The sequence below is a fragment of the Tachyglossus aculeatus genome, chromosome 23 (genome assembly GCF_015852505.1).
Source record: "Tachyglossus aculeatus isolate mTacAcu1 chromosome 23, mTacAcu1.pri, whole genome shotgun sequence".
NCBI classification, from domain to species: Eukaryota; Metazoa; Chordata; class Mammalia; order Monotremata; family Tachyglossidae; genus Tachyglossus; species Tachyglossus aculeatus.
In genome coordinates this window covers 37,782,901-37,804,150 of record NC_052088.1, presented here as the reverse complement: position 1 = coordinate 37,804,150, position 21,250 = coordinate 37,782,901, and the positions used below count along the sequence as shown (strand labels likewise).

The 21,250-nt window shown below is 56.5% G+C and overlaps 1 protein-coding gene across 2 annotated transcripts in view; it reads left to right on the top strand.

The window, feature by feature from the left end:
• Nucleotides 1-19,581, top strand: part of MAST4 (microtubule associated serine/threonine kinase family member 4) — a 192,558-nt gene extending 172,977 nt beyond the window's left edge. For both annotated transcript variants that reach the window (XM_038765621.1, XM_038765622.1), the window contains 8 exons: nt 5,349-5,479; nt 6,091-6,269; nt 7,986-8,174; nt 8,723-8,961; nt 12,576-12,698; nt 13,685-13,821; nt 14,840-15,021; nt 16,528-19,581. In XM_038765621.1, coding sequence (XP_038621549.1) covers nt 5,349-5,479; nt 6,091-6,269; nt 7,986-8,174; nt 8,723-8,961; nt 12,576-12,698; nt 13,685-13,821; nt 14,840-15,021; nt 16,528-19,568 — 4,221 coding nt within the window. In that variant the 3' untranslated portion in view covers nt 19,569-19,581. The remainder of the gene's footprint in view (nt 1-5,348; nt 5,480-6,090; nt 6,270-7,985; nt 8,175-8,722; nt 8,962-12,575; nt 12,699-13,684; nt 13,822-14,839; nt 15,022-16,527) is intronic.
• Nucleotides 19,582-21,250: the final 1,669 nt, after the last annotated feature.

Here is a 21,250-nt window from a genome sequence, read left to right as displayed (position 1 = left end):
AGCGCAGCGTAGTGAGCAAACGCTGTACCGAGCGCACCTTAGTGAAAATAGTGTAGTGATTGTACACTGTAGTGAGCACAGTGTAGTGAGCATATGCTGTAATAATAATAGTAATAATGACAGCATTTATTGAGCGCTTACTATATGCAAAGCACTGTTCTAAGCGCTGGGGAGGTTACACGGTGATCAGGTTGTCCCATGGGGGGCTCACGGTCTTAATCATTCATTCATTCATTCAGTCAGTCGTATTTATTGAGCGCTTACCGTGTGCAGAGCACTGTACTAAGTGCTTGGGAAGTACACCATTTTACAGATGAGGTAGCTGAGGCGCAGAGAAGTGAAGTGACTTGCCCAAAGTCACCCAGCTGACAAGTGGCGGAGCCGGGATTTGAACCCATGACCTCTGACTCCAAAGCCCGAGCTCTTTCTACTGAGTGACACTGCTTCTACGAGTGCCCTTTGGTGAACGTGGTGCAGTGAACATACAGTGTAGTGAGCGTACACTGTACTGAGCGCCCCTTAGTGAACATAGTGTAGTGAACCTACACTGTAACGAATAGTGAAGTGAGCATGCACTTTACTGATCGCACCTTAGTGAACATACACCGCAGTGAGCACGATGTAGTGAGCGTACGCTATACTGAGCGCCCCTTGGTGAACATAGTGTAGCGAACATACACTGTAGTGAGCACAGAATAGTGAGCACACACTGTGATGAGTGCTCTGTAGTCAACGCGTGGGCGGAGGCAGCAGAATCAGGGTGACCTTTACTCCCTCCTACAAAATGTTTATTCATTCATTCATTCAGTCGTATTTATTGAGCGCTTACTGTGTGCAGAGCACTGTACTAAGCGCTTGGGAAGTACACCATTTTACAGATGAGGTAACTGAGGCGCAGAGAAGTGAAGTGACTTGCCCAAAGTCACCCAGCTGACAAGTGGCGGAGCCGGGATTTGAACCCATGACCTCTGACTCCAAAGCCTGAGCTCTTTTTACTGAGCGACACTGCTTCTACAAGCTCCCCTTGGTGAACATGGTGTAGTGAACATACAGTGTAGTGAGCGTACACTGTACTGAGCGCCCCTTAGTGAACATAGTGTAGTGAAACTGCACTGTAACGAATAGTGAAGTGAGCATACACTTTACTGAGTGCACCTTAGTGAACATACACTGTAGTGAGCACGATGTAGTGCGCATACACTATACTGAGCGCCCCTTAGTGAACATAGTGTAGCGAACATACACTGTAGCGAGCACAGAATAGTGAGCACACACTGTGACGAGTGCTCTGTAGTGAACGCGTGGGCGAAGGCAGCAGAATCAGGGTGACCTTTACTCCCTCCTACAAAATGTTTATTCATTCATTCATTCAGTCGTATTTATTGAGCGCTTACTGTGTGCAGAGCACTGTACTAAGCGCTTGGGAAGTCCAAGTTGGCAACATATAGAGGCGGTCCCTACCCGACAGCGGGCTCACAGTCTAGAACTCACAGTCTAGTTTACAGATCACAGGGCAGGAGAGAGTAGGAACCGTCTCTACATGGTGCTTGGACTTCCCAAGCGCTTAGTACAGTGCTCTGCACACAGTAAGCGCTCAATAAATACGATTGAATGAATGAATGAATGAATGAATGAACACGGGACAGACGGGAAGCAGGAGAATTATGGCCCAAGGGCAAACTGGAGTAAATGATAATAGGAATTGTGGTGTTTAAGTGCTTACTGTGCTCCAAATGTAGGAGTCCATGTAGTCAGTTGTATTTATTGAGCACTTACTGTGCAGAGGCAGCGTGGCTTAGTGGAAAGAGCCCGGGCTTGGGAGTCGGCGGTCGTGGGTTCTAATTCCGCCTCCACCACTTGTCAGCTGGGTGACTCTGGGCAAGTCACGTCACTTCTCTGTGCCTCAGTTCCCTCATCTGGAAAATGGGGAATAAGACTGTGAGCCCCACGTGAGACAACCCGATTACCTTGTGTCGACCCCAGCGCTTAGAACAGTGCGTGGCACATAGTAAGTGCTTAACAAATACCATCATTATTATTATTATTATCAATATTATTAAGTGCTTGGAAGAGAAAGACACAGCAACATAACAGACTCATTCCCTGCTCTCAACAAGCTTACTGGTCTAGACAGGAAGACAGATATTATTATTATTTATTTTAGTTGTACATATTTACTATTCTATTTATTTTATTTTGTTAATATGTTTGGTTTTGTTGTCTGTCTCCCCCTTCTAGACTGTGAGCCCACTGTTGGGTAGGGACCGTCTCTAGATGTTGCCAACTTGCACTTCCCAAGCGCTTAGTACAGTGCCCTGCACACAGTAAGCGCTCAATAAATACGATTGAATGAATATTAATATCTGACGTGACAGATAAGTGTTGTGGAGCTGGGTGGGGAAATGAAAAGAGGGAGCAAGTCAGGGTGACACAGAAGGGAGTTCATTCATTCATTCAGTCGTATTTATTGAGCGCTTACAGTGTGCAGAGCACTGTACTAAGCGCTTGGGAAGTCCAAGTTGGCAACATAGAGAGACGGTCCCTACCCAACAGTGGGCTCACAGTCGAGAAGAAGAAAAGCAAAGGAGGGCTTAGTCAGGGAAGGCCTCCTGGGGCTCGCAGACTTAATCCCCATCTTACAGATGAGGGAACTGAGGCCCAAAGAAGTCAAGTAACTTGCCCAAAGTCACCCAGCTGACAATTGGTGGAGCCGGGATTTGAACCCATGACCTCTGACTCCAAAGCCTGGGCTCTTTCCACTGAGCCACGCTGCTTCTCTGCAATAATAGTATTAAATAGTATATAATAGATAGTATTTAATAGCATTAATAACATTAACTGTATTATTAATATTAATGGTATTAATATTATTAATAATTAATCGATTATTATTAATAACAATAATAATTGTGGTGTTTAGGTGCTTGCTCTGTTCCAGGCACCATTCTAAGTGCTGGGGTAGATACAAGATCATCAGGTCCCATTTGGGGATGAGGAGGATTTAAACCCCATTTTACTGATGAAGTAACTGAAGGACAGAGAATAATAATGATGGTATTTAATAATAATAATAATAATAATAATGCCATTTATTAAGCGCTTACTATGTGCCAAGCACTGTTCTAAGCGCTGGGGAGGTACAAGGTGATCAGGTTGTCCCACGGGGGCTCACAGTCTTAATCCCCATTTTCCAGATGAGGGAACTGAGGCCCGGAGAAGTGAAGTGACTTGCCCAAAGTCACACAGCTGACAATTAGCGGAGCAGGGATTTGAACCCATGACCTCTGGCTCCAAAGCCCGGGCTCTTTCCACCGAGCCAGCGCTTGCTAGGTGCCGAGCACTGTTCCAAGCGCTGGGGTGGATACAAGGCAATCGGGTTGTCCCACGTGAGGCCCACAGTTTAATCCCCATTTTCCAGATGAGGGGACTGAGGCACAGAGAAGTGAAGTGACTTGCCCAGGGTCACACAGCGGACATGTTCGTTCATTCATTCATTCATTCAGTCGTATTTATTGAGCGCTTACTGTGTGCAGAGCACTGTACTGAGCGCTTGGGAAGTACAAGTTGGCAACATAGAGAGGCGGTCCCTACCCAACAGCGGGCTCACAGTCTAGAAGACAAGTGTCTAGAAGACAAGGACAAGTGTCACAGCTGGGATGGGAACCTGGGTCCTCCCAATGCCCAGGCCCAGGCAGACCCCCCTGCCTGGCTGGCTGCCTCCAGGAGGCCTTCCCAGACTGAGCCCCTTCCTTCCTCTCCCCCTCGTCCCCCTCTCCATCCCCCCCATCTTACCTCCTTCCTTTCCCCACAGCACCTGTATATATGGATATATGTTTGTACATATCTATTCTATTTATTTTGTTAGTATGTTTGGTTTTGTTCTCTGTCTCCCCCTTTTAGACTGTGAGCCCGCTGTTGGGTAGGGACTGTCTCTAGATGTTGCCAATTTGTACTTCCCAAGCGCTTAGTACAGTGCTCTGCACACAGTAAGCGCTCAATAAATAGGATTGATTGATTGGAACAGGACCATTCTTCATTCAGTCATATTTATTGAGCGCTTACTGTGTGCAGAGCACTGTACTGAGCGCTTGGAAAGTACAATCTGGCAGCATCTAGACACAGTCCCTACCCAACAACGGGCTCACAGTCTAGAAGGGGGAGACAGACACCAAAACAAGACGTGTGGATAGGTGTCAACTCATCGGAATAAATGGAATTATAGATATATACACATCAGTAATGAAATTAAAGGACCAGCCGAGTGCTTGTTGCCGGCGGGTGGCTGTCAGGGTGTAGGGCTGTCAAGGCCTTACTGAGAGCTCACCTCCTCCAGGAGGCCTTCCCAGACTGAGCCCCCTAATTCCCATTTTACAGATGAGGTAACTGAGGCAGAGAGAAGTGAAGTGACTTGTCCAAAGTCACACAGCTAAGTGGCGGAACCGGCACTGGAACCCACGACTTCTGACTCCCAAACCCGTGCTCTTTTCACTAAACCACGCTGCTTCTCATATCTCATATCTATATCCTGTGTATATGTATATATGTTTGTACGTATTTATTACTCTGTACATATTTATTCTATTTATTTTATTTTGTTAGTATGTTTTGTTTTGTTCTCTGTCTCCCCCTTCTAGACTGTGAGCCCACTGTCGGGTAGGGACCGTCTCTAAATGTTGCCAACTTGGACTTCCCAAGCGCTTAGTCCAGTGCTCTGCACACAGTAAGCACTCAATAAATACGATTGAATGAATGAATGAGCCCCTTCCTTCCTCTCCCCCTCGTCCCCCTCTCCATCCCCCCATCTTACCTCCTTCCCTTCCCCACAGCACCTGTATATATGTGTATACGTTTGTACATATTTATTACTCTATTTATTTTACTTGTACATATCTATTCTATTTATTTTATTTTGTTACTATGTTTGGTTTTGTTCTCTGTCTCCCCCCTCTAGACTGTGAGCCCACTGTTGGGTAGGGACCGTCTCTATATGTTGCCAACTTGGACTTCCCAAGCGCTTAGTCCAGTGCTCTGCACACAGTAAGCGCTCAATAAATACGATTGATTGATTGATTGATTGATAGGGTGGTGGGGTGCTGTGTGGAGCGCTTCCTGGGGGAGGTGTGGTGTGAGAAGAAATTGGTAGGGGTGGTCTTGGTGGGCCTGGGCGCCTAGATGAAAGCCGGGGAGTGGTTATTAGGGGGAGCAGGAAAGTGGCCGTCAACCCCGGGAGTTTTGATGGGTTTTTTGGGTGGCATGACCCCTGCCCTCAAGGAGTTTACAGTCAGGCGCGAGGAACTTACGTCTCTATCTCTCTGTCTCTTTCTCCCCATCCCCGTCTCCCCCGCGAGGTGTTTGGCAACATCGAGCGGACCACGCGGCCCTCCGCCGGGGAAGGGGAGGACGCCGTAGACGAGGCCAAGGGTCCGGCCCCGCTGCCCCCGCCCGACGCTCTCGGCTGGACCGTGGCGCCGTCCGAGATGTACGTGAGGCCCCGGGCCTCTGGCCGTCCGCCCGCGGGCGGAGCTGCCCGTCTCGGTCCGTCTAGGGGTGGGAGTGGGGCCTAGGGGCTTCTCTGGCCTTGCCTCGGCCTCCTGTTGGCGTGTCAGTCGTATTTATTGAGCGCTTCCTGCGGGCAGAGCATTGTGCTCAGCGTTAGGAAGAGCACTCTGCAAGGGACACATTCCCTGCCCACGACGAGCTGCCAGTCTGGAGTGCACGTGTGTGTATGGATGCCCGCTTGTTCCGCTCCCCCTCGTCCCCCTCTCCATCCCCCCATCTTACCTCCTTCCCTGCCCCACAGCACCTGTATATATGTATATGTTTGTACATATTTATTACTCTATTTTACTTGTACGTATCTATTCTATTTATTTTATTTTGTTAGTATGTTTGGTTTTGTTCTCTGTCTCCCCCTTTTAGACTGTGAGCCCACTGTTGGGTAGGGACTGTCTCTATATGTTGCCCACTTGGACTTCCCAAGCGCTTAGTACAGTGCTCTGCACACCGTAAGCGCTCAATAAATACGATTGATTGATTGATTGATTGATCCAGGCATCAACTGACTGTCTCCCTCTCATCCCACCCGGACAGGGCCCGGCCCCCCGCCATCCACACCCTGCCCACGCTGGCCATTTCCGCCGAGGGAGAGAAGAGTTGGGGGGCATCCCGAGGGGAGCCGCAACCGACCGGACGTCCCGCCCGGCGGGTCGGGCAGGATGAGCCCGAGACCGCCGGTCCGGAGCACGTTGCCCGCAGTTCCGCCCTCTTGGGTAAGGCCGGGGGCTGGGAACACCGCTGTCCCAAGGCAGGGAGAGGGGAACGGGCTCACGTGCGTCCAGGGAGTCGAGGCAGGAGGGCCGGGGGAGTTGGCCGGACGAACGGGACGCGCAGGCAGGTCCAGATCTGTGTGAGAAGGGAAAGCCGGGATGGGTAGCTTAGGGAATGAATCACGGAAGGCTTCCCAGAAGAGGTGGGCTTTCAGGAGAGCTGGGAAGATGGGGGCAACTGTGGGCCGTTGGATTTTTAGACTGTGAGCCCACTTTGAGACTGTGAGCCCACTGTTGGGTAGGGACTGTCTCTATATGTTGCCAATTTGTACTTCCCAAGCGCTTGGTACAGGGCTCTGCACACAGTAAGCGCTCAATAAATACGATTGATGATGATGATGATGATTTGGGGGGCCGGAGAGTGGAGCGGGGCACATCTTACAGGAAACTGGGGAGGACTTGGGGGGGCGGGGAGGAGAGCCCCGCTCAGCCCCTCTGCCCCATCCACGCCGCTGTGATAACCTCCTTTTCCGCCCCCTCCCCACTGTCCACCCCGTGGTCGCAACCTCCCACCCTGCTCCCTTCCTGCCGTCCACACTGTGGTCATTCAGTCATTCATTCAGTCATATTTAATAATAATAATGACGGTATTCGATAAGCACTTACTATGTGCCGAAGCACTGGGAAGGTACAAGATAATCAGATTGTGTCACGTGGGCTGACAGTCTTCATCCCCATTTTCCAGATGAGGGAACTGAGGCACAGAGAAGTCAAGTGGCTTGCCCACGGTCACACAGCAGACAAGTGGCGGAGCCGGGATTAGAACCCAACTCTGACTCTCAAGCCCGGGCTCTTTCCACTAAGCCACGCTGCTTCTCATTTATTGAGCACTTTCTGAGTGTGGAGCACTGTACTAAGCTCTTGGGAGAGAACAATACAACAATAAACAGACACATTCCCTGCCTCACCCCTTCCTCTCCGTCCACCCCATAGTCAAAGCCCCCAGCCCCTCCCCACCATCCACACTGCATTCACCCATTCATTCATTCGTATTTATGGAGCGCTTACTGTGTGCGGAGCACTGGACTAAGAGCCTGGGAGAGGACACTAGAGAAGCAGCGTGGCTTAGTGGAAAGAGCCCGGGCTTGGGAGTCAGAGGTCATGGGTTCAAATCCCAGCTCTGCCGCTCTTCAGCTGTGTGACTTTGGGCAAGTCGCTTCACTTCTCTGGGCCTCAGTTCCCTCATCTGGAAAATGGGGGTTAAGAGTGTGAGCCCCACGTGGACAAGCTGATCACCTGCTATCTCCGCCAGCGCTTAGAACAGTACTTCGCACATAGCGCTCAACCAGTGCCATCATCATCATTATTAGTTTTAGACTGTGAGCCCACTGTTGGGTAGGGACTGTCTCTATGTGTTGCCAATTTGTACTTCCCAAGCGCTTAGTACAGTGCTCTGCACATAGTAAGCGCTCAATAAATATGATTGATTGATATTATTATCATTATTATTATTATTAATACAACAGTAAGAAGATACATTCCCTGCTCCACCCTCTCCCCAACGTCCACCCCATGGGCACGGCCTCCTTGCGCCGCCCCCTGCCCCGCAGCCTCACCCCTCCTGGGCACCGTCCATCCCATCTCCCCCTCACCCCCGCTGGCCGCCCATCTCTCCCTGACCGTGTCCGTTGTTCCTCTTCCTCCTCCTCTTTTGCTCAGTGGGCAGCAGCCCCCCAGGGCGCTGGGACCGGCCCGACGGACGGCCCGAGGATGTGGACAGAGCCACCGCCACCGCTCCTGGGGGTCCAGTCAGCCCCCCGGCCCGGACGCAGCTCGATGGCACCGTGGAGAAGAGCGAAATCCACAAGTCCCTGTCCTCCGGCGCCTTGTCCCTCACGTTCGCCGGAGGTAGAGTCCACCTGGGTGTCCCCGGCTCCTTGCGGCGGTGATTCCAGCCATGTCCCTTCCATCCCCTGGCTCGGGCTTAGCCCTTCTCACCCCCCTCCCCATCTAGGACATCACCGTCTGTTGCCTTGACCCACCCAGAGCCACGAGGCGACTGGCCTGGGGGTGCTGTGTGGGGGTAAACTGAGGCTGGCTCCTCTCAGGGATTCTATGATCACTCAAGGCCACCGAGAATTCAGCGGTCCACAAGTCCCTGGGGTGGCGGGGGGCGGGATGGGTTCATCCCAACCCAACCCATCCCAAAATCAGCTTTCATCTCCTCCCTGCCACCGCCCCTCGTCCACCTCTGTCACTTGAGTTCCGGGCCTCAGTTTTACAGATGGGGATTCCGTACCCCTTCGTCGTCCCCCTTAGATTGGGAAGCCCACTTCACCCCGACCAACGCACACGTTTTCCCGGTTGACGCCCGCACGGTGGTTTCGGTGGCACCGTCCCGTGGGTATCTGTGTCTTTCCCCCCCGCCACGCGTGACGGCCGACTCTGTGTTCCAGATGCGTTCAGCGTGTCTCCCCTGGGGAGCCCGGGGTCCCCCCACTCGCCGTCCTCGGACCCCTCGTCCTCGCGGGACCCCTCCCCGAGCCGGGCCGCGCCCCCCGCCGCCGGCCCCTGCCCCGGGGCCCAGCAGCCCGTCGTGGTGCACAGCTCCGGGAAGAAGTTCGGCTTCACCATCCGGGCCATCCGCGTCTACGTGGGCGACAGCGACGTCTACACCGTCCACCACGTCGTCTGGGTGAGGGCGCGGGCACGTGGGGGGCGGCTGGAGGGAGGGCAGAGGGGCCTCTGTTCTCACCGCCCTCTCTTGTTGGTCATCATCATCATCATCAATCGTATTTATTGAGCGCTTACTATGTGCAGAGCACTGTACTAAGCGCTTGGGAAGTACAAATTGGCAACATGTAGAGACAGTCCCTACCCAACAGTGGGCTCACAGTCTAAAAGGGGGAGACAGAGAACAAACCAAACATACTAATGCGGTCAGATGCGGTTGATGCGGTCAGAAAGTAGGGCCACCTGCTTGCTGGGTGTAAAGCGCCGGGTCGATTCAGGATAATCAGGTCAGGCACGGTCCCTGTCCCACGAGGGGCATACAGACTGAGGAGGAGGAAGAAGGGGGAAACTGAGGCCCGGAGAGGTCAAGCGACTTCCCAGACTGAGCCCCTTCCTTCCTCTCCCCCTCTTCCCCCTCTCCATCCCCCCCATCTTACCTCCTTCCCTTCCCCACAGCACCTGTATATATGTATATATGTTTGTACATATTTATTACTCTATTTATTTTACTTGTACATATCTATTCTATTTATCTTATTTTGTTAGTACGTTTGGTTTTGTTCTCTGTCTCCCCCTTTTAGACTGTGAGCCCACTGTTGGGTAGGGACTGTCTCTATATGTTGCCAACTTGTACTTCCCAAGCGCTTAGTATAGTGCTCTGCACACAGTAAGCGCTCAATAAATACGATTGATGATGATGATGACTTGCTCGGTGCCACGCAGCTGGGCCGGGGAAGAGCTGGGACTAAAACCCAGGTCTCCGGACTCCCCTGCGCTCTCCACCGGGGTACACTGTCCACCGGCTTTGGAGTCAGAGGTCATGGGTTCAAATCCCGGCTCCACCAATTGTCAGCTGTGTGACTTTGGGCAAGTCACTTCACTTCTCTGGGCCTCAGTTCCCTCATCTGTAAAATGGGGATTAAGATTGTGAGCCCCACGTGGGACAACCTGATCACCTTGTATCCCCCAGTGCTTTGCACATAGTAAGCGCTAAACAAATACCATCATTATTATTATTATTATTATGTCGCACTAGAGGGACTCCTCCCATCTCTGTCCTCTGTTCTTCCTGTGTAGTGATCCCCGTGGGGAACTGTAGCGACCCCCCTAAAGTGAACTCTGTAGTTCATTCATTCAGTTGTACTTATTGAGCACTTACCGTGTGCAGAACACTGTACTAAGCGCTTGGGAGAGTACAGTAGAACTAGAGAAGCGGCATGGCTCAGTGGAAAGAGCCCGGGCTTTGGAGTCAGAGGTCGTGGGTTCAAATCCCAGCTCCACCCATTGTCAGCTGTGTGGCTTTGGGCGAGTCACTTCACTTCTCTGGCCTCAGTTACCTCATAGAACAATAATAATAATGGCATTTATTAAGCGCTTACTATGTGCAAAGCACTGTTCTAAGCACTGGGGAGGTTACAAGGAGATCAGGTTGTCCCATGGGGGGGGCTCACAGTCTTAATTCCCATTTTCCAGATGAGGTAACTGAGGCCCAGAGAAGTGAAGTGACTTGCCCAAAGTCACACAGCTGACAATTGGCGGAGCCGGGATTTGAATCATAGAAGCAGCGCGGCTCAGTGGAAAGAGCCCAGGCTTGGGAGCCAGAGGTCATGGGTTCAAATCCCGGCTCCGCCAATTGTCAGCTGTGTGACTTTGGGCAAGTCACTTCACTTCTCTGGGCCTCAGTTCCCTCATCTGTTAAAATGGGGATGAAGCCTGTGAGCCCCCCGTGGGACAACCTGATCACCTTGTAACCTCCTCAGCGCTTAGAACTGTGCTTTGCACATAGTAAGCACTTAATAAATGCCATTAAAAAAAACTAGACACATTCCCTGCCCACAACGAGCTGACAGTCTAGATGGGGGGAGACCGACATGAATAGAAGTAAATAAATGACAGATCTGGACATAAGTGCCGTGGGCCTGGGGGAGGGGGATCATCATCATCATCAATCATATTTATTGAGCGCTTACTATATGCAGAGCACTGTACTAAGCGCTTGGGAAGTACAAATTGGCAACATATAGAGACAGTCCCTACCCAACAGTGGGCTCACAGTCTAAAAGGGGAAGACAGAGAACAAAACCAAACATACTAACAAAATAAAATAAATAGAATAGATATGTACAAATAAATTAAATAAATAAATAAATAGAGTAAAAAAATATGTACAAACATATATACATATATACAGGTGCTGTGGGGAAGGGAGGGAGGTAAGATGGGGGGATGGAGAGGGGGACGAGGGGGAGAGGAAGGAAGGGGCTCAGTCTGGGAAGGCCTCCTGGAGGAGGTGAGCTCTCAGCAGGGATGAATAAAGGGAGCAAGTCAGGGCGACACAGAAGGGAGGGGGAGACCCCCATAGCCGGCTCCGTGGCGACCCCCCTAATGAGCTCTATTGGAGAGCAGCCTGGCCCAGTGGGCAGAGCTCAGCCCTGGGAGTCAGAAGGACCTAGGTTCTAATCCCGGCTCTGCCACTTGTCCACGGTATGACCTTGGACAAGTCACTTCCGTTCTCTGTGCCTCGAATTCCCTCATCTGTAAAATGGGGATGAAGACCGTGAGCCCCTTGTGGGGCATGGACTGGGGCCAACCTGACTAGCTTGGATCACCCCAGCGCGTAGTACAGTGTGTGACACATGGTAAGCACTCAAATGCCGTAAAAAAGAAGAAAACTGTAGTGAGCTCCACATGTCCAGCCCCGGTAGAAGCCCCCAGGTGAACCCCGCTCCATCCATCTCCGCCCTCGCCTGTTTCGGAGTTGCGGACCCCCAGCACGACACCCTGGGGGAGTGGACGGGTCACTCGCATCGCCCGGTTGTAGCAGTGATGGCTCCCGGTGCCCGCCGCGGGCCGCCCGCTCGGAAGGAACAGTCGGTCTGGGGGGTGTTCAGCTGGTCATTCATTCATTCAGTCGTATTTATTGAGCGCTTACTGTGTGCAGAGCACTGTACTAAGCACTTGGGAAGTACAAGTCGGCAACATATAGAGACGGTCCCTACCCAACAACGGGCTCACAGTCTAGAAGGGGGAGACAGACAACAAAACAAAACATGTGGGCAGGTGTCAAGTCGTCAGAATAAATAGAAACAAAGCTAGATGCACATCATGAACAAAATAAATGGAATAGTAAATATGTACAAGTAAAATAGAGTAATAAATCTGTACAAACATTTGTACAGATTTATTACTCTATTTTACTTGTACATATCTATTCTATTTATTTTATTTTGTTAGTATGTTTGGTTTGGTTCTGTCTCCCCCTTTTAGACTGTGAGCCCACTGTTGGGTAGGGACTGTCTCTATTTGTTGCCAACTTGTACTTCCCAAGCGCTTAGTACAGTGCTCTGCGCACATTAAGCGCTCAATAAATACAATTGATTGATTGATCATGAACAAAATAAATAGAATAGTAAATATGTACAAGTCAAATAGAGTAATAAATCTGTACAAACATCTATACAGGTGCTGTGGGGAGGGGAAGGAGGTAGGGCGGTGGGGATGGGGAGGGGGAGAGGAAAAAGGGGGGTCAGTCTGGGGCCGGACTCACGGTCCCCCCCACTCTCCCGCCCTGCGCAGAATGTGGAGGAGGGCAGTCCCGCGGCCCAGGCGGGGCTGAGGGCTGGCGACCTCATCACCCACATCAACGGCGAGCCGGTCAACGGGCTGGTCCACCCCGAGGTCATCGAGCTGCTGCTGAAGGTACCGGGACGGCGGGCGAGGCGGAGGGGGTGCTGGGCTGGACGCCTGCTGGGTTGAGAGTGCTGTGCTGGATGCTTACGGTGTGGAGAGCGCTGTGTCGGACACCTGCTGTGTACAGAGTGCTGGGCTGGACACCAACCGCGTGCCGAGCACCGGGCTGGACATCCGCTGGGTGCAGAACTCTGTGCTGGCCCCCTGCCGTGTACAGAGCACTGTTCTGGACACCTGCCTTGTGCAGAGATCTGTAAGGGGCGCCTGGCTCAGTGGAAAGAGCCCGGGCTTTGGAGTCAGAGGTCACGGGTTCAAATCCCGACTCCGCCAATTGCCAGCTGTGTGACTTTGGGCAAGTCACTTCACTTCTCTGGGCCTCAGTTACCTCATTTGTACAACGGGGATTAAGACTGTGAGCCCCCCGTGGGACAACCTGATCACCTTGTATCCTCCCCAGCGCTTAGAACAGTGCTTTGCACATGGTAAGCGCTTAATAAATGCCATTGTTATTATTATTATTACTGTGTGCAGAGTGCTTTGCTGGAGGCCTGGCAGGTCACTGTACTGGCCACCTTCTGTGTGCAGATTGCCATAATGTATGTCTGCTATGTGCAGAGCTTGGTGCTGGGCTTTGTACAGAGCCCACTGTTGGGTAAGGACCGTCTCTATATGTTGCCAACTTGTACTTCCCAAGCGCTTAGTACAGTGCTCTGCACACAGTAAGCGCTCAGTAAGTACGATCGAATGAATGAATGAAAAGCAGTAGATGTGAAAACGGCGAGTCCAGCCTCCAGGTGCCCCAAGCCCCTAACCCTAATTTCCCCCACCGGAGGGGTTTTGTTCCCCTCGGTTGATGCCCGTAGACCTGGAACGTGCCGGCCTTTCTGCCCGGCGCCTAGGGCCGAAAGTCAGTGGGAAGGAAGCGGGTTTTCCCGGGCCCTCTCCGGGAAGTGCAAGCGGCTTTTAGACACCACCCCCAATCCCCATTTCCTCAGAGCGGGAACCTGGTGTCCATGATGACCACGCCCTTCGAGAACACGTCGATCCGCACAGGGCCCGCTCGGCGCCACAGTTACCGCAGCCGGATGGTCCGGCGCAGCAAGAAAGTCAAGAAGAAGGAGAACCTCGAACGGTCAGTGGGGTCGGGCCGAGGGGGCCGGGGGCCTGGCTGGGTGTACACGTGTGTGTATGTGTGAGACTTTGTGTGCGCGCACGTGCTGGACGTGCCTGAGACCGAAGTCCCCCGGCGGCGATGCAGGCCCGAGAGCGAGATGGGAAAAACGGGCTGAGTTCCCTACTGGGCCGGGGAGTGCGGATGGTTCGGTGTGATCCCTCCCCGCCGCTGCGGACACACATCTCGTTCGGGTCCTCCCCAACGGCAGCAAGCAGGGGGCCGGGAAAGGGTCCCGGAGGGCCTGGCTCTGGGAATTCATTCAATCATATTTATTGAGCGCTTACTGTGTGCAGAGCACTGTCCTAAGCGCTGGGAAGTACCAGTCGGCAACACATAGAGACGGTCCCTACCCCACAAGGGGCTCACAATCTAGAAGGGGGAGACAGACAGCAAAACAAAACATGGAGACAGGTATCTGGCACCGTTACCCCATCAACAGGGGGATTACATTCACTGGAAACTCGAAGGGACTTTACAAAGTCAAAATGAGCCTGGCTGACTTAAAACAAACCTTTAAGCACCAAAACCCATACTGCTCTGCCGCCCATAACGACCTCAACAGATCTCGGTCCTAAGCAGCCGGGGATGCCAGCTTTTTGGCGCAGAATGGGTTCGTCTTCAAGTCCCCCCGCGGGGTAAACTGACGGGGAAGTGAGCCGGCCCAGCTAAGAATGCGGCCCGCTTGTGGTGCCATCGTCCCTGCCTGCTGCCACTGAATCGCCCCCGTACTGGGCACGAGGGAGGGCACCCGGAGCACATGGAAAGGGACGAACCGCTTCTGCCAAGATGTTGGGATGGGAGTGGTCAGCGCTTCTCCATCCCACCATTTCCATTTCTCGGTCCCCTCCTGTCCGGGCGGCTAGACCGCGGGCATCCCGCCCAGCACGGCCTTGACGCCTATTGCGGGCACAGCGCGGTGGCATGGGGCGGAGGCGGTCCCCCCTGACGGTCCCCCGGTCCCGTCCCGTCCCCGCAGGAGGCGGTCACTTTTCAAGAAGCTGGCCAAGCAGCCGTCGCCGCTGCTCCACCCCAGCCGCAGTTTCTCCTGCCTGAGCCGCTCCGTGTCGTCCGGGGAGAGCCTGCCGGGCTCTCCGACGCACAGCCTGTCCCCCAGGTCGCCCACCCCGAGCTTCCGCTCCACCCCCGACTTCCCCTCCGGTGAGCTCGCCTCTTTCGTTCATTTGTTCATTCAACCGTATTTATTGAGCGCTTGCTGTGTGCAGAGCACTGTACTAAGCGCTTGGGAAGTACAGTTCAGCCACGGCTGGTGGGGGAGATGACCGGGTGGGTGACTGCCCACTGTGGGCAGAGCGTTACAGTGGATGCCCGATGAGGCCAGAGCACTGTACGGGGCACCTAATAATAATAATAATTGTGGTATTATTACTCTATTTATTTTACTTGTACATATCTATTCTATTTATTTTATTTTGTTAGTATGTTTGGTTTTGTTCTCTGTCTCCCCCATTTAGACTGTGAGCCCACTGTTGGGTAGGGACTGTCTCTATATGTTCCCAATTTGTACTTCCCAAGCGCTTAGTACAGTGCTCTGCACATAGTAAGCGCTCAATAAATGCGATTGATGATGATGATGGTATTTGTTAAGCGCTTACTATGTGCAGGCACTGTAGTGGTAGATACAAGCAAATCGGGTTGGACACAGTCCCTGTTCCATGCAGGGCTCATAGTCTTAATTCCCATTTTAGAGATGAGGTAACTGAAGCCCAGAGAAGTGAAATGACTTGCCCAGGGTCACATGGCAGACAAGTGGCAGAGCCGGGATTAGAACCCATGACCCATGATTAGAACCACACTCTGCCTAATGTGGGCAGAGTAGCGTGATGGGCACCTACCAGCTCCACTCGCCCGGACTTGCTCCCCTTGAGAAGCAGCGGGGCTCACTGGAGAGAGGCCGGGCTTTGGAGTCAGAGGTCACGAGTTCAAATCCCGACTCTGCCAATTGTCAGCTGTGTGACTTTGGGTAAGTTACTTAACTTCTCCGGGCCTCAGTTACCTCATCTGTAAAATGGGGATTAAGACTGTGAGCCCCCCGTGGAACAACCTGATCACCTTGTAACCTCCCCAATCAATCAATCAATCAATCGTATTTATTGAGCGCTTACTGTGTGCTTAGAACAGTGCTTTGCATATAGTAAGCGCTTAATGAATACCATCATTATTATTATTATTGTTCTTCCACGCTCCCAACACCACACAGCACTTAGGCCCATATCTGTCATTTATTTATTTATATTAATATCTGTCTCCCGCCACCTCTAGACTGTCAGTTCGTGGTCGGCAGGGAGTGTGTCTGTTTATTGTTGTATCGTACTCGCCCAAGTGCTTATTCATTCATTCAGTCGTATTTAATGAGCGCTTACTGTGTGCAGAGCACTGTACTAAGCGCTTGGGAAGTACAAGTTGGCAACATATAGAGATGGTCCCTACGCTACAGTGCTCTGCATGCTGTAAGTGTTCGATAAATACGACTGACAATGAATAAAGTAGATGAAAACATCAGCACTCGGTGGGCACCAGAGTGGTCGACCGGCCTGGCGTGGTGGAGCCGGTTAGGGTCAGGGCGGAGTGTCCCTCACCCACTGATCGCCATGGTGGCCATCTCTGTCTGTCTCTGTCTCTTTCTCCCCTTCCTCCGCCCCTCAGGGACAAACTCATCTCAGAGCAGCTCACCGGGCTCCAGTGCTCCCGGCTCTCCGGCCGGGTCGGGCCAAGTCCGGCCCAGCACGCTCCACGGCCTGGCCCCCAAGCTGGGCGGTGCCCGCTACCGCTCTGGCCGACGGAAGTCAGCGGGCAGCATCCCCCTGTCCCCGCTGGCCCGGACGCCCTCTCCCACACCCCCGGCCCGGCCCTCCTCCCCGCCGCTGCCGCAGGCCACTCACCCGCGGTCCCCGTCCCCGCTGCTGGGCACCCCCCGCCCCACCACCGCCAACGTCACCCCACCTGCCCGGGCCACCCCGGCCTTCGCGGTCAGGACGCCCTCGCCGGGCACCGGGGGCCACCCGGCCGGGCGGCCCAAGAGCGCAGAGCCGCCCCGATCGCCGCTACTCCAGCGGGTGCGGTCAGAGGAAAAGCTGGGCCCACCCTGCGCCGGACGCAAGCCCGGCCTGGAGGGGAAGATGCCCGGCCCGGAGGAGAGGAGGCCCGGCCCGGAGGGGAGGAGGCCCGGCCCGGAAGGGAGGCCGGAACCCGCCACGCTGCCTGGCCCGGAGGAGAGCAGAGGGGAGGCCCCGGCCGGGCCCCGGACGCGGGCCGTGGAGCAGGGCTGCCTCAAACGCCTGGCCGCCCGCCAGTCGGGCTTCCCGGACCCGCCGGGTGGCCCGGACCGCGAGAAGCCGGAACCGTGGAAGCGGAGTCCGGCCGGTCAGGACCCCGAGGCCCCTGTGGTCCCACGAAAGGAGGACAGAGACTCCCGCAGGGCCGGGGAGCGGCCGAGTCCCTCGGGAATCGCCGGGGCCGGTGGCCGGCAGGGAGATCGGCTTGTGCAGGGGAAGCCCAGCGGCCCGGATTCCCCGGTGACCGGCCCTGGCTCCCTGTCCAAGGCCCAGGGCCACCCCCAACCACCCCCGGACCCAGCCAGAGGCAGAGGAGACGCCACCGTCCGAGAGCCACTCAGGGTGGAGAGACCGTCCGGAGGCCAGCTCCCGCACGTGGGTCTGCTGCGTAAGAGGGTGGCCATCGCAGAGCAGGACGGAGGCGTCTGCCCGGGGCGCTGGCCCAAGTCGGCAGTCGGCGGCCTCAGTGGCTCCCAGCATGGCACTCCCCGGCCTGTGGGCACGGAGCACCCACGGCCGCAGGAGAGCCAGGGCCCGGGCATCGGCGGTACCTACCGGGCCTCCGTGGCCCTCCCGGCGCCCTCCACGGCCCTCAGGCCCCCAGGGATCCGGGCCGAGAGCGGTCCGGAGACAGCGGACCCTCCCACCCGCAAAAGCCCGTCTGACCACCGGCCGGAGGGAAGGCCCGCGTCCTGCCTGAGGCCCATTGAGGGCACGCTGGACATCGCCCTGCTGTCCGGGCCTCCGGCCCCCACCTCGGGCAGCCGGGCCCCCCCATCTGCGCCTCAGAGGGACGCCCCCTGCCCCAGGGAGCCTCCACCTGCCGGACCCTCAGTCAGCCGTTTCTGCGGACCGGCCCCGCGTACCCAGCCACCCGGCCGGCCTGGACCGGGGAAGGATGAGACCGTCCCACTGAGCGCCAACACGGGTGTCCCACCTGCCGTACACCAGAAACAGGATGTTGTCGCCTGGCCGCAAGAGCAGCAGTCTCCAGACAGCCTTGGCACGCAGCCTTCCGCCGCCCCCACGTCACCTGCCAGGCACGTGGTGCCCAACGCCCCAGGCCCCGCCGGCAGACAGCAGCAGCAGAGCCCAAGACCACCGGGCCCCACTGTTCAACGGGGCCGAGAGAGGGCTGGCCTGAAGGGTCCCTCCTCCCCACCTCGAGACGCTACTTTGGATCCCACCCCCCGGCCTCGGGCCACGGAGAGACCACTGGGGCCTAGTGGACAGTCAGACCCCCGAAACACCAGCAAAGACTCAACCGGAACCCTCGCCAGGACCCCCCGCCAGCTGAAGGTCACCATTGAGTCATCCCGAGCCCCGGCTCGGGGCGAGAGGCAACCGGACCCACAGCAAGGGGGCCCTGGGGATACCGGCCCGAGGAGCCCTGCGCCCCCAAAACCGCCCTCCACCCTAGACCACCCTGCCACCCCCATTCGGCCTTCCCCGGACCCCTTGCCGGCCGGGAGAGACACGGCCCGGGGGGCGCAGGGGGCCGGGGCGTCGCGGGAGCTCTCGTCTTTGGTGGCGGCGAGTGGTGATGGTCCACCCGCGCCCCAGGGCCGGGCTGCGGCCCGGGGCGGAGCCGACACCAGCCCGCGGAAGAAGCCGGCCACCGGATGCGGCCCTGGAGACAGGGCACCGCTAAGTCAGGCTGGAGGCCGGGCCGAGACCAGCAGGCCCGTCCCCAGGCTCCAGGCCGCCCCTACGGCCCCTCCCCAGGCCAGATGCTCGCAGGAGCCGGACGGCGCTCGGGATCCAGCCCAGCCCTCGGGGGGTCCCGGCCTGTCCCCGAGGCGACCCAAGCCGGCCCCGACCCAGGACAGGTCCCTCAAGCCGGCGGAACAATCAGGCTCCGGCCCTCCGGCCTCCTCTAACGACCCTAACCACGAGGCCCCAGCGCCCTCCGGGAACCAGGGCAAACCCCGGCCCAACCAGACGCAACCGGCCCCGGCCAGCGGACCAGGGGGCGGGCGGCGTCTGCCGCCGACCGCCGGGTCTGCCCCACCGACCGGCTCCCCGCAGAAGGCTCAGGGCCCGACCCCTGTCCTCCCCGGGCCCAGACGGGACTCGACCTCCCCAGCCCGGGCAGAGCCGGGCTCCGGAGAGCCACCGGCCGGCGGTGGGGGCAATGTCAGTGGCCGCTGGGAGCTGAGGAAGCCCGCCTCGGGGGCGGATGGCCAGATGCACGAGGCCAAGAGTGCTTCACTCCCGCCCTGCTCGCGCAACCCACCCCCTGCCGCCACTCCCGTGGTCCCACCAGATCGGGTCTCGTGCAGGCCAGACCCCGCCGGACGGCCTGATGGCCGAGATGCGGGCAGGGCGGCCCCCTCCGTGGACAGAGACTGCACCCTGCGGCAGAGGCGGGGACGGGATGGTGCGCACAACTGCCCCCTCAAAAAGTCCTAGCGGCCACGGGCCGGGGGACGGCCCGGCCGGGACCCCGTGGGTCAGGCCGCCTGCCCAAACCAGCCTGGACGGCCCCTGGGCCACCCAGGGGAGGGTCCCCGGCCAACGCCTCCGTGATCGATTTGATCGAAAATGGTTCCAGCTGTTACCACCGATATTGATCCTCACTCCTGGGCCCCGCTGCCTCGAGGCCTCCCCGGGTCCGGCGGGAGTGGGAGGCAGGAGGTGCCCAGAGGACTCACAGCTTCGTCACTTTGTCGCCAAGGTCGTGTCAGCTGCGGCAGGAGATCAGATCTGTCTGCCGCCTCATGGGGATGGGGAGTGTGTCTGTCTGGGGGCGGGCGGAGGCTGTGCTGGGTTCTGGTCTCGGGTCATTGTGGTCCTGGGTCTCAGGCTCTGTGTCCCCATTCCTAGTTTGGCTCCCAATGCTCGTCTGATCTCTGCGTTGCTGGTTCTCGGTAGATACTCGGAGCCGGGGGGAGACCCTCACCCAGGGAAAGGAAGGGCCTCCGTCTCGAGGGCGGGAGGCCCCAACCTTGACACTGGATCCCCTGGGCTCTCAGGGGCTGAGGCTGACTGGCAGGCGGACTGGTGGACGAGACGCCCCAGGGCTGCCCCGGCCGGGACTGAGGCAGGGCGGGGGTCGGCCGCAGGCCAGGTGCGATGCGGGCAGAAGGCTCCAAAGCGGTTCCGGTGGCCGGACAGAGATCCCGGCTGAAACCGGTTGCATCTATACAGCTCTCGGCTTTGTGTCCATGACCCCCGTCCCCGCCAACCTGCCTCAGGAATGCCGCCATCCGCGTGCATAGACTTGTGGGGCAGCTCAGGGGCCGAGAGGGCTCCCCTGTGCTTGTGGCCCGTGGCTCGGCCGGGTCTGCTCTCCGGGGGTGGGTCCAGTCCGGACTGGGTCCTGCAACCCCAGGAGTGGGCCGGGGCAGTGGCAAACTGCTTTCCAGATCCTTTTGCTCTCCCTAGATGACAACCACGGGGCAGGCCGATCTGAGAGGTCAGCAGGCATGGCCCTTTCCTGATCCCAGCTCAGCTCTTTGGTGGGCCCCAACGGGGCGCAAAGACCGGACGGTATTTCCCCACGGCCCGAGGTGCGGCCAATCGGCCAGCCGAACCCACGCCCCGACGCCCCTCGGTGACCCACCCTACCCTCCCGGAGCGCAGTACCCGCCTCCCGTTTACAGGGAAGTGTGTCCATTTATGTGTGTTACGCGTGTGGTCCTCCCCGCCCCATCCGGAGCACTGTGGCTTGAGCGGGGTCAAGCCGGGGTCTTCCACCCCAGCTTCTGGTGGAGACTTCCCTGCCCAAAAAAGCGTCTGTTCGGGCCTGTGCAATAGGGTGAAGGCCACCGCCGTAGACTCCCGGAGAACCCGGGGTTGCCAGCGTTGTTGTTCAGTGAATGGCTATTTATAGTTATGCGGTTGCACAACACCAAAAATAAAAGTGGAGCATGAAAGAGTTAAGCCCGAGGTCTGTCCTTCTTCCCTGCTGGTGCGCCCAGAGGGTGGCCATCGAAGTCTTCGCCGGCCTCCCGTCCCCAACCAACCCGTGCCCTCCGGCGTGGCTTGTCCAGGCCCCACTTTCCCTTTCACTGGCTGTGGCGTCCCGCCCGCGCCATCCACTGGCACCTGCATTGGCACCCGAGAGGTCAGCAGGTGGGAGTCTCCTGAGC